Raw genomic sequence first — 13,468 nt, 5'->3', positions numbered from 1 at the left:
ACTCCTGAAACTATAGCCCCGACTTGTACATTCATATGTAATACTCAATTGACACAATTAGTTTAAAGCAAATACATCTATTAAAATGCCATAAAAAGAAATGTAGTTCGAAAATAGCCCTCCTCCCCTCCCCAACAGCCTAAAGAACATTCTTTCAAAATGTATATAACATCAGTGGGAAGAATAGAATCAGCGGGTATATAGAATCAGTGGAAGAGTAGGCATAGATTACACATGTAGAGATACACGTCTATGAGTTACCAGGGTAACTCACATTTCTAGCACTGCAGGGCCCTGATGCCTTTTCTCTTCTTGTATTGTTTTGGGCTGGGCCTGAATCAGATCAGTCCCCTAGTAGTTTAGTTTCACTACAAGAACAAAATGAGACCCTAGCAAGTAACTCAACATTTGACAGAGTTATTTACTCGGTCATAGCAGGAGAAGGATATTCAGTGGGGATAAGTATTGGTGATACCCTAAGTTGTTTATTTTTAAACAGTCTTTTTTTTTCAAGGTAATTGGGTTAAGTGAGTTGCCCAGGGTCACAGAGCTAGTAAGTGTCTGAGGCTGGATTTGAACTCAGGTCCTTGTGACTCCATGTCCAATGCACTATCCACTGTACCACCTAGCTGTCTGGTGACACCCTAAGTTGATACAGCTGAGTGAAACTCCTTTGCCTGTGTTACCCATTATGAAGCATCAGTCAAGCATCAGAATATCCCTGGAGAGCCTCAGGGATGCTTTCTACTCAGGTGATAAGGAATTGATGTTAATCTTTGCCTTTAGTCCTTTAAGTCATCCAAGGTCCAAGGAATGTCTTGATACCATTGGAAAAATTACCTTAACTTATATGGAGGGAAGGCTTAGGCTATTGATTCTACCACATATGGTATCCTCATGATGTGCTGCCAGGCCCAGTGTCTCTGCTTGTATTATTCCTTCACTGGGCCTCCTTTTCTCCCTATCTCAACTCAGATTAGCAACTGGACTCTCTGGACTTGCTATCTGCTGATGCAGGCATCTTTTCCTAGGAGAGTTGCTCTGTTGTTAGACACCATTACTGAGGAGGTTGGAGACAGAAGAGAGAGAAATCAGAGCTACAGGAACTCACAGGAGGAGTGGCCAGTCTAGTAAGGACTTCTTGGGGGAGGTTAGACTCATTTGAGAACAAAGAAAAATGTTTTATACAATCCCACAAGGAAAAGAAAGAAATCACAATTGTCTTGCAAAATAGTTATGCAAATTCATCTAGGAGCAATGAACAAGTTTGCCAAGGATTACTGCCTTCTTAGTGTTCAACCAGTGCCTTGTCTAGGTGCTTGAATGTCCCATCTGCCCTACCCTTCTTACATATACACAAAATTAATTTTTCCAGAAAGCTGTTACTTCATACTCTCAATGAGTAGGAACTCACATCAAGGACTTAAGCTTGGCTAAGTTCAAAAGTACCAAACAGTCACAGCAGATCCTCCCACTCCAGGGTCACAGAATTCAGATGGAATGGAGGGAGACCATATAATCCAACCCTTCTCTAAGCAAGAGTCCTGTCTACTTCGTTTCTGACAAGTGGTCATGTAGACTTTGCTTGAAGACCTCAAGCGATGGGGAGTTTATTACTTTACAAGAAGGTCCATACCATTTCAGATAGCTCTAATTATTAGGAAGGTGTTTCCTCCCCTTTTGTATAGCCAAAATTTGTCTCTGCATTTTTTAACCTTCATTCCACCTTTTGGGGCAAAGAAAAACAGTCCAGTTCCTTTTCCATGTGACTTGAAGTCCATTATCATTCTTTTGCCACATAAGTTTTCTCTTCTTCAAGTTAAATATCCCCTCAAGTTACTTTGATTACAGTATGGTCTCTAGTACTCTCATCATACAGATAGTCCTCTGAATGGACTCTCCAGTTGGTCAATGTCCTTTCTAAAATATGGTGCTGAAAACTGAATACAATAATCTAAATATGACCAGATCAGGGTAAGGTACAAAGGGACTATAACCCCTTATATTGTAGACATTATGCCTTTCTCTTTTTATAGAATAATATTTTATTTTTTTAATTATGTGTAAAAACAATTTTTCATATATGTTTTTTTTAATATTGAGTTCCAAATTCTCTCCTTTCTTTTTTCCTCCCTCATTGATAAGTAAGCAATTTGATATAGGTGATATATATAAAGTTATGCAAAACATTTTTTCCACATTACTCATGCTGTGAAAAAAAAGCACAGACCAAAACAAAACAAAACAAACACAAAAAAACAAGAAAAGCAAAGAAAGTAAAAAAAAAGATATGCTTCAATCTACATTCAGGCTCCATCAGTTCCTACTCTGGAGGTGGATAGCATTTTTCATCATTAAGTCTTAGATATTATGTTGCTGAGAATAGCTAAGTCATTCATAGTTGATCATTGTACAATATTGCTGCATTCCAACATTCCCCTGGGTCTGCTCACTTCACTTGGCATCAGTTCATGTGTTTCCAGGTTTTTCTGGAAGTATCCTGCTTGTCATTTCTTATAGCACGATGGGATTCCATCACAATCATATACCACAACTTGTTCAGCTATTCCCCAGTTGATGAGCATCACCTCAGTTTCCAATTCTTTTCCACCAAAAGAATGGCTACAAATGTTTTTGCACATTTAAAAATATCTTTGGAATATAGATTTAGTAGTGGTATTGCTGGGTCAAAAAGTATGCACAGTATTATAGCCTTTCAGGCATAGTTTCAAATTGTTCTCCAGGATGGTTGAATCCGTTTACAATTCCACCAACAGTGCATTAGTGTCCCAATTTTCCCATATCCTTTCCAACATTTGTCATTTGCCTTTACTGTCATATTAGTCAATCTGATGGATAGGTATGAAGTGGTACCTCAGAGTTGTTTTAATTTATATTTTTCTAATCAATAGTGATTTAGAGCATGTTTTCATATGATATAGATAGTTTTGATTTATTTGTTTGAAAACTTCCTTTTCATATTCTTTGACCATTTATCAATTGGGGAATGACTTGTGTTCTTATAAATTTGATTCATTTCTCTATATATTTGAGTAATGAGGCCTTCATCAGAGAAATTTGCCATAAAAATGTTTTCCCAGTTTTCTGCTTTCCTTCTAATCTTGGCAGTATTGTTTTTGTTTGTGCAAACCCTTTTTATTTTAGTGTAATCAAAATTATCCATTTTACATCCTGTCATGTTCTCTATCTCTTGCTGTTCATAAATTCTTCCCTTATCCATAGATTTGATAGACAAACCATTTCATGCTCCCCTAATTTGCTTATGTTATTACCCTTTATGCCTAAATCATGTAGTCCACTCTGCTATCCATTTTATAGGTGAATTCATCCCAATCACATTTACGGTCATGATTACTAACTGTATTTCCCTACATCCTACTTTCCCTCACCCCTGTTTAGCATTCTCCCTCTCTCCTTTCACCATGTCCCTCCTCAAAAGTGTTTTGCTTCTGACTACCATCTCCCCCAATCCACTACTCTTCTATCAGCCCTCCCCTCATCTATTATCTCCCTCCCCTCCAACTTTCCTGTAGGGTAAGACAGATTTATATGTCCAACTGAGTGCATGTTTTTCTCTCTTTGAGTCAATTTCAATGAAAAAGTTTCAAGTGTTGCTTTCTCCTTCCCTTCTCCACCTCTCCCTCCACTGTAAATGCTCTTTCACACTTCTATGCGAGATAATTTATCCCATTCTACTTTTCTCTTCCCTCTTCTCCCAATGGATCCCTCTTTTCTTATCCCTTAATTTTACTTTTTATATCATTCTATCATAGTTAACTCACACCTGTGCCCTCTATGTATACTTCTATGTATATATACTCTATGTATACCTCTAACTAAAGTTCTCAGGAGTTACAAGTATCATTTTCCCATGTAGGAATGTAAATAGTTTAACCCTATTGAATCCCTTATGATCTCTCTTTCCTATTTAACTTTTTATGCTTCTCTTGAGATTTATATTTGAAAGTAAAATTTTCTATTTAACTCTTGTCTTTTCACCAGGAATACTTGAAAGTCCTCTATTTCACTAAATAACTATTTCTATCCTCTGAAGAATTATACTTAATTTTGCTGTATAGGTGATTCTTGGTTGTAATACTCCTTGCCCTCCAGAATATCATATTCCAAGCCCTTTGATCCTTTCATATAGGAGCTACTAAATCTTGAATTATCCTGACTGTGGCTCAACAATATTTGAATTGTTTCTTTCTGGTTGCTTGCAGTATTTTCTCCTTGGCCTGGGAACTCTAGAATTTGGCTATAATATCTTGGGAGTTTCCATTTTGGGATCTCTTTCAGGGGGTAATTGGTGGGTTCTTTCAATTTCTATTTTACCTTCTGGTTCTAGGATAGCAGGGGAGTTTTCCTTGATAATGTCTTGAAATATGATGCCAAGGTTTTTTTTTATCATGGCATTCATGTAGTTCAATAATTCTTAAATTATCTTTTCTCAATTTATTTTCCAGGTCAGTTGTTTTCCCAATGAGATATTTTACATTTTCTTCTATTTTTTTCACTCTTTTGACTTTGTTTTATTTTTTCTTGATATCTCATGGAGTAGTTTCCCCTTGCCCAATTCTAATTTTTAAGGAATTATTTTCTTCAGTGAGCTTTTGTACCTCTTTTTCCATTTATCCAATTATTCTTGTTAAGGAGTTCTTTTCTTCAGTGATTTTTTTGTACATCTTTTATCATTTAGCTTATTCTAGTTTTTTAAATTGTTATTTTCTTTAGTTGTGTGTGTGTGTGTTTGTGTGTGTGTCTCATTTACCAAGCCATGGATTCTTTTTTCATGATTTTCTTGCATCTCTCCCATTTCTCTTCTCAAATTTTCCTCTACATTTTTTTTGGAGGGCAATTGGGGTTAAGCAACTTGCCCAAGGTTACACAGCTAGTTTTTTTGTGTGGGTATTAAGTGTCTGAGGCCAGAACCAAACTCAGGTCCTCCTGACTCTGGGGCTGGTGTTTACTTACTGCTCCACTTAGCCACCCCTCCTCCACCTTTCTTATTTGATTTTTTAAAAATCCTTTTTGAACTCTTCCAAGAATTCTTTTTGGGGAAAGGGGGACGGCTGATACCAATTCAAGTATTTTTCTTTGAGGCTTTGTATGTAGCTGTTTTAACACTATTTTCTTCTGAGTTTATATTTTGATCTTTCTTATCCCTATAATAACTTTCTATGCTTAGATTCCTCTTTTGTTGTTATCTTTTATATTAATTTGGGCTTTCCTCCCTGGTAGAGGAGGCATTGTCTCAAGCTTCAGGTTTTTCATGCTGTTGTTTTCTGAGCTAGCTTGGGGTGGGGAGTGGGGGGTTCTGTAGATTTTTGGTTCTTCCAAGGTGGTTCGATCCAAGGATATATGTGGTCACTACCCTCCTAGCCTATCTTCTGGTCTGTGAGTGACCACAAGCACTCTTTTCTGCCATGGAAATGTACACAGGGTCTCTGATTCTGCTGGTGCTCTTCCTCATCCTGGGACTCTGACTCAGAATCCTGTATGGGCAAATGCAACAGAGTCCTGCTCCCAGTAAAAGACAAAGGGTCCTCTGTAGTTTCCTTCTGACCCTCTTATTACCCCCTCTCCCCCCCCCCCCCCCCCCCCCCCCGATCTGTGAGCTAAGAGGTCCAGAAGGAAGCCACTGCCACAGATTCAGTCACACCAATGCCTGCTGCTGGCTTAACAGGGTGTGGCCTGCATTGGACTTCACTCTCATCCCAGTAAGATAGACCTTTCCTCCCAAACTTCTAAGTTGTTTTGGGCTGGAAAATTATTCCACTATACTCTTTTGTTGTTTCTGCTACTTCAGAATTCATTTTGAGGAATTATTTTAATGTTGTTTAGAGGAGAATTTGGGAGAGCTCATGTGAATGCCTTTACTCCACCATCTTGGCTCTGCTCAGTCCACTATGCCTTTCTTAATGAAAATTAAGAGTGTTTTAGCTTTTGGCTGCCATGTCACATTTCCTCCCCTTCCTTTGGGGGATAAAGATGGGGGGAGGGGGATTAGAAGATGGGACATTAAAAAATCAGTACCAAAAAGAAGCCAGGCAAGGAGCAACTTCCCTAGAAGCTGACTGAAGCAGTTAAAGAAATGTTCACTTTTGGGGGGGTAGTGGTGTGGATTTGGGAGGATAGGGGGATTTAGTACAACTGGTAAAATTTGCTACGAAACCAGTGGTAAAGGCATGGTAGCATTTTGGTATCATATAGGTAAAGATCAACGGAAGCAAAAATAAAATTAGTATTGCTGCCAAATATACTACAGCTACCTGGGCAGAAGGTAATAGATGAAGAATTCTGGAAATATTATGAAAAGGAGTGAGTTTTAGAGGGAAATGGCAAAGAGCTTCTTCTGGCCACAGAAGCTGCCTGATCAGGAGGCAGACTTCCTAACTCTTACCTACCCCCTCCAGCAAAGCCCTGGAGTTTGTACTGGATCAAACAATAATCACAAAATCCATTTAGATGATACAGTGACTTATTCCACTCTGGGAGCACACAAAAATCTCAGAATAAGAAGGGATCTTAGAAGTCTTTTAGTCTAACCTTCCACTCAGTGCAGGATTGCTCTGAAGAATGAATGTGTAGACGTCAAGTGCCTTCTTGAACATTTCCAATGACAGAGAGATCACTACTTCACAAAATAGCCTAATTGGTTCTTGGACAGTCTTAATTATTGGAAAGTTTCTTTTTATACTGAGCCAAAATCTACCTAACTATAACTTGTGCCTTTTGATACTAATCTTGATATCAGGAGATACAAAGATGTCTATTTCTTCTTCCATGTAACAGTTCTTCAGAGATTTGAATATAACTACCACATCCTCTTCTCTGAACTCTTCATTCAACCAAAATAACTTTTGTTTAACCTCACCCATTGGAGGCCCATCAAAAGCCGAAGAGATGAGTAGAATCCGAATATAATTATTGCAATCTGGACTAGTGGAAAGAGCATTGTGTGCTGCTGAGTAATTCAATTTATCTGTATCTCAGCTCTCTTATTTGTATAATGGGCACAATCCCATTTGTCCTGCCTACTTCACACGGTTGTTAGGGAAGTGCTGTCTTCAGGTTGGTGCCTATACTAAAAGTCTTAGTATGATTTTAGGCTTTAAAAACTAAAACTTTTGGGTCACCCTGAATTGAACACCGCCTGAATCTTAAGTGGGAGTTCTCATATGAGAAGTAGAAAACAAACAAAAAATCAGCCATCTTCTAGTTAAGATTTAGAATCACAGGAATCTAAACTGATGATGTGACCTAAAGTAGGAGTAGAAAGAAGTCTTAGAGAAGAGAGGACACAGCCATTGACATCAGGTCTATAACATGATAAAAGAATCTTGTAGACAAGGTTTCTCAAGGACTGTCCATTCTCTTACACAGACTGTTGGAATCTTTTCCATGGGCATTATCTTTACTCTATGAGCAGAGGGAGAGGTGACTAGGGTTCCAGCCTTTCCCTTAGTACCACTGCATCACAGGAGTCTTCACATTCATATACCTATTGCATCCCTGACTAGACTGTAAGTTTCTTGAAGGTAGGAACTTTCTTTTATATTTATGTCACTAACATCTAGCACAGGACCTTGACACATATCAGGCACTTAATAAAAGTTTGTCAATTGATTTATTCCAATGCCATTCTTTTAGAGATTAAGAAACAGACCCAAGGTTAAATCACTTAGCCAGGGTCACATGGGTAGAACAATCACAATGAACATTTATATAGTGCTTTAAGGTTTACATACATGATTTCATTTCAGCGTCATAAAAACCTTTTCAGGTAGGTACCACAAGCATCATTGTCTTCACTTTACAGATGATGAAACTGAGACTTGGGGAGGTTGTATACTCATAACTTTTCTTATGGCATCTGGTGGCATAGGAGGTATAGTGTGGAAATAAGTAAATTCTCAGTTCTAATTCTGCCTCAAACACTTACCAACTATATGACCGAGGACAATAATTTAACTTCTCATCTGTAAAATGGGGATAATTGCATCTATTTGGAAGGGTTGTTGTGAAGCTCAAATTAGATAACTTATTTTAAAGCACTTTTTTTTTTTTAAAGCAATTGGGGTTAAGTAACTTGCTCAAGGTTACACGGCCAGTTATTTCTGGGTGTGGTGCTGAGTGTCTGAGCCCGGATTTGATCCAGGTCATCCCAACACTGGAGCCAGTGCTCTTACTCTCTGAGCCACCTGGCCACCCCTAAGCAATTGGGGTTAAGTAACTTGCTCAAGGTTACACGGCCAGGTGTTTCTGGTTGGGTGCTAAGTGTCTGAGCCCGGGATTCGATCTCCAGGTCTTCTCAACACTGGAGCCAGTGCTCTTATTCGCTGTGCTACCTGGCCGCCCCATTTTAAAGCACTTTACAAACCTTAAAGAACTATATGTTAGTGATGATGATGATGATGATGATGATGATGATGATGATGATGATGATGATGGCCACACAGCTAGTAATTGTCAAACACAGGAAGAATCCATCTTTCATCCTGACTCCAAGTCCAAAAGGCTGTCCCAAAGTGGCAGAGCTGGGAGATGGCACTTTTGTTTTTGACCCAGCCTGTAACTATTTCTGGGTCTCCATACATAAAGGAATTTCAGGAATTAACTAGCAGGTGGGGGGAGACATTCTCTTGGGGAGTTAAGGGGCCTCTGAAATTACAACACTAGACAGCTGGCCCTGCCAATGAGGTAGTCAGAGCCTGGGATTGGATCCCGGTTTCTTAAAGAAGAGCTAATTCAATCACCAGGCCTCTCCAGTTACTGAGCTTTCCAGGCAGCTGCTCCCTTATTTTCATAAAGACTGAGGGGACCCTAGGGAAAGAAAAAATTTGGTCTCTCTGTCCAGTGTATGTTCAAGACAATCTGAACCGACAGAGTTGAGGTATCTTTCATCAGCTTATTTCTCTGACACTGTGGTTTAGTCTAATAATATTTTTTTGCCAGGAATTGCTTAACCCGGCATTCACAGATATTGGAGAATTGAAAGGGTGTTTAGAGATAATCCATGATTCCAATCCATGCGTCTCATTTTAGGATCATTACAGTTAGGTCTGGGAGGGATTTTAAGGATCACCTAGTTCAATCTTCTCATTTTATGGAGGAGGAAACAGAGGTCCAGGGAAGCGATATTAACTTACTCCTAATCACAGAGGTACAAGAGCTAGGATTTGAACTCAGTTCCTCACCCTAGAGCCAGCGTTCTTTCCATTACACCAAGCTGATATGGAGCCTGAAACATAACTAAGGGAAATGTTTTGCCTCAGGAAACTAACTACTAGAAAGCGAATTCCATAAAACCCGGGTCTCCCAATTCCCATGTCTGTCATTCAAAGCCCACAGCGAGCTTCAGCCTCAGAACTCGGACTACAACTCCCATAATACGTTAGCACTACATGAGTCAATTCCCTCCCTACCCCAGACCACCTGACAGTTGCTACTGCCAGTGGACGGGGAGGGTTCCCAAGGCCTCATTCACGAAGACCAATCGCAGGAGAAGAGGGGCGGGCTTTTCCTGTCCATTGTTCTCGGCGCCGGAGCGTCCAGCCCGAGCTGGCCCGGGAGCTCTGCTGAACCCGGGGGCGCGCGCCGCCTCCGTGTCCGCGTCCCGGGCGCCCTTCGCAGGGAAGCGCCGCCAGCCCCCCGGCCCGCCGGACCCCTCGAGCCCCGGTGAGTCTGGAGGCGCCGGGAGCGGAGGGAAAAGCGAGTCCCTGCTGGGGAGGTGAGCGGGGGTGGAGGAATAACGGGCCCCGCAGCCCACTCGGGGGTGGCGGTCCTGCGGCGCTGCTGCCCACCCCTCGCCGGACCGCTTCGCTTTGCCTGGCTGCCTTGTGTGCCCCGTGCTGCTCCTGTTTTCAGACCTCTTCTCCCTGAGCCTCCCCTTGATAAGAGACTCCTTTTCCATGCTGCGTCGCTTTATGTAACTGCTCCCCGAGACCCTGGCTTAATAATAATGCTGCACCGGAGCGTCGCAGTTTCCAGACCATTCCCATAATAATCGGGATGAGAGTTTGTGCGGTGGCAGGCGGCATCCGCACAAACCACAGGGGACTGGGAGGCTCACCGAAGTTTGGAGCTAAGGGGTTTGGAACGTCGGCCGGGCCAATCCCCAGCCTTCCCTTCTGATTTTACAGGTGGTAAAATTGAGTTAACAGGTTAAGTGACTTACCCAAGTCAGTTAGTGGCAGAGATACCTGGTAGACACATACCTGGTCTCTCGTTCTTTCTTCTGCTAGGTGCCCTTTACTCTTAGCAGTTATCCTCTGGTGGGGGAATCTGCTTGAGGTTTTTTCTGCTCTGATTTTCTTTCGGCTCCTTGATGATGATGCAGTATTCTGTGGGTTTTGTAGAGGAGCTAAAGCGCTTGGATGTTTGATCTCTCTTTTTTTGTTCTGATTCCCTTGGTTCTAAGTATTATCTTCTATCTCCTCAAGAGGTCTAGAAATGAAGTCATAGAAGTTTGAGGGAGGTGAGCCATAGTAACTGGTCCAAGGTCACAGACTCCTGTGAGCAGTAGAGCAAGGACTGGGGAGCTCAGTCTTGCTGTTCTTAGAACTGCCAGAGAAAATCCTGTTATGGCTCCTTCCCACAGGAACCATCCTTTGTCCTTGAGGGAAGAAATATGGTCTCTAGTTTGTAAAGTGGTGTTTGGGATGGTGGGAGTTTTAAACTTGACTCTCCACAGGGAAATAAATTTGAGTTCAGGAATAGATCATTCTTCTTTTACTGGTGAGGGGGTGCTGTTAGTTTGGTGACATTTTGTGGCCTGCTGTGGGACCCTAGATGTCAGTGCCTCCACTCCTAAGGTTTACCTTGGACCGACTTTATGTCTTGCATATACCTTGTATCTACTATATGTCTTTCATATTCATCCATATGTACATGCTGTCTTGACTATTAGAATGTAAGTTTCTGGAGAGTAGAATTGTTTTCACTCCTCCCCTTCCCCCAGCACGCAGCATTGTGCCAGGCATGCAGTGAGTGCTCCATAAGTGCTTACTAACTGATTGACTGTGTAAGTGAAATTATTTTATACTACTGCTGTTAACAGACTCACTCTGTCAAATCTCTCTTAGAAGTGACTCCCCAGAGAAGGTCAAGGTTTGAGCCTTCAAGTGCAAGCAGCAGTTAGAGGGACATCTTCCTCCAGCGTCGGACAATGGCTGGAGAAGTCCCAGGAATGACTGCCGCCTTGGATTCTTTGGCTCAGACGACAGAAGAGGAAGAGGAGGAGGAGGAAGAGGCCTCAACAATGATACTGGAAGATGAGGACTCCTCCTGGAAGCCTGGCTTAGCCCTGCAGGAGGACAGCTGCAATCCTGAAGCCTTCCGTCAGATTCAAAGTAAAGTTGAGTATCAGGAGGCCACTGAGCCCAGGGAATCTCTTAGCAGACTCAGGGAACTCTGTCAGCGATGGTTAAGGCCAGAACTGCATACAAAGGAGCAGATGCTGACTCTGCTGCCTGGGGAGATTCAGGCTTGGTTGAGGGAGCATCGGCCAGAGAACAGCAAGGAGGCGGTGGCTCTGGTGGAGAACTTGACTGAAACTCTTCGGGAGAGTGGTGAGAATCAGAAGTTTATTGGGAGAGGGAAGGAGGTCTCCTTAAAACTAGTAGCCAAGTAGCTAGAAGGGAGAGGGGTGACTAAAACCTTCTCTTTGGCATCAGCGGGGTGGGCTGAGGGCTGAATAGTAAACTTGGAGGGAGCTCACATACCAGCCAGGAAAGTCAAGCCCATTTTTCTCCTTGTACTCTGCTTGAATGAGAGAAAGCAGATGACAAATGAACTAGGAGAGGCAGTGGAATCAGTTGGTTGTAGCAGAATGAGCACTGTATTTGAAATCACTTACTGAGGGGAAAAGGGGGGGGGTGATGGGGGAATGATAGAAAGCAGTGGAAGGTGTTTGTGTGTGTAAGTGACAGTCTCTTTTGGCCTCAGTTCCTTCTGAAAAAATGAAGGGATTTGACTAGATAATCCTCAAACTCTTCTCAACTCTTAAACCTCTAATCTTCAATGATCTAATTGGATAATCAGGTTTTCTAAAGTATATATTCACCCTCTAGTTATTCCCAACCTGTGCTTGATGGGCTCTAAAATGATTACCATTGAGGTTTTATGACCCCAGTCACAGGTAGCACATACTTTTTAAATTGATGAAATTCACATTCTAGAAAGTACTTGTTTCCATATGAAAGTAACCTTTTAGCCTTTGGGATATGCTGTGCGTGAAGTCTAATGTAGCACATGCTCCGGCTCCCAGCTTCCCCATGGTCAGGCAGGAAGCCCATGTGGCCAGGGCTGCCTTGGAAGAACTGATGATCAGTACAGATGTTGGGGTATCTTCCGGGCAATATTATTGGTAACTTGATTGTAGCAGTTTAGTAAGCATTTATTAAGCACCTGTTGTGTGCAGAGCACTATGCTAGGTGAGATACTAAATTGAGATATTCCTGGTCACTACATTCAAGGAATTTGCAGTTTAATAAAGGGATGACACCATTTAGAGGCAGTTAGGTGGCACAGTAGATAGAGCCTTGGGCCTGGATGCAGAAAGAACTGTCTGAGTTCACTTCCTAACTATGTGACCCTGGACAAGTCCCTTAACCCTTGTTTGCCTCAGTTTCCTCATCAGTAAAATGGGGGTAATAAAGGCAGCTAGGTGGAGGAGTAGATAGAACACTGGACCTGGAGTCAGGAAGACCCGAGTTCAAATCACCTCAGATACTAGCTGTGTGGCCCTAGACAAACCACTTAACCCACTTTGCCTCAGTTTTCTCATCTGTAAAATGAGCTGGAGAAGGACATGACAAACCTCTCCAGTATCTTTGTCAAGGAAATCCCAAATGGGGGTCAATGAAGACTTAGACATGATTGAATAATAGTAGCATCTACCTCCCAGGGTTGTTGTGAAGCTTAGATGAGATCATATTGGTAAAAAGTACTTGGTGCAGTGCCTGGCACACAGCAGACATTATATCAATGCAATTCAGATGGACATAATGCACAGTGTCATACATGTCATACATGAGGACAAAACCGTGCTTCATGAAGTCCAAGGGGGAAGGAAGGCTGGTGGTGACCAGGGGAATCAGAGAAGCCTCTTATTTTATGTTAAACTTTGCATCCATTGCTGTAGGGAATACAGATGGAGTCAAACCAGGAGGTTGGTTCTGGTTTAGAGTCAGACTGGGGAGGAGAAATTCCAGCAGATGAAACAGAATCATTAAGCTACGTGAATGACACCATTCAAAGAACAGAGAGTTTTAATGCGAGCTGCAGTTTTTAGTGAACGTTTCACGGCAGAGGTGCTGCTTGGATTGGGCCTTGAAGGCTGGTTAGGATTGAATAGCTAGAGTTTTCTTAATAGCATGAACCAAGACAGGGAAGCAGGAAGGAGCAGTTGGATGTCACTTTCACCTTCTCCTTGACTGTTTGC

At 41.9% G+C, this 13,468-nt stretch overlaps 1 protein-coding gene across 4 annotated transcripts in view; it reads left to right on the top strand.

Annotated features, from left to right (window-relative positions):
* The window catches only part of ZSCAN2 (zinc finger and SCAN domain containing 2), a 79,088-nt gene that overhangs the window by 40,215 nt on the left and 25,405 nt on the right, over positions 1–13,468 (top strand). Inside the window, exons 1-2 of one of the 4 annotated variants that reach the window (XM_069098744.1) lie at positions 9,566–9,702; positions 11,109–11,594. In XM_069098744.1, coding sequence (XP_068954845.1) covers positions 11,192–11,594 — 403 coding nt within the window. In that variant the 5' untranslated portion in view covers positions 9,566–9,702; positions 11,109–11,191. Of the gene's footprint in view, positions 1–9,565; positions 9,755–11,108; positions 11,595–13,468 lie in introns of those variants that run through there. The other 3 variants (XM_069098743.1, XM_069098742.1, XM_069098745.1) reach the window with 3 other exon arrangements.

Source organism: Petaurus breviceps, unplaced genomic scaffold (assembly GCF_028583685.1).
Source record: "Petaurus breviceps papuanus isolate PSGF00001 unplaced genomic scaffold, PetGlider_PUasm1.0 37, whole genome shotgun sequence".
Taxonomy (NCBI): domain Eukaryota; kingdom Metazoa; phylum Chordata; class Mammalia; order Diprotodontia; family Petauridae; genus Petaurus; species Petaurus breviceps.
Note: the sequence above shows the minus strand (reverse complement) of the source record. Positions and strands in the feature narration are given on the sequence as shown.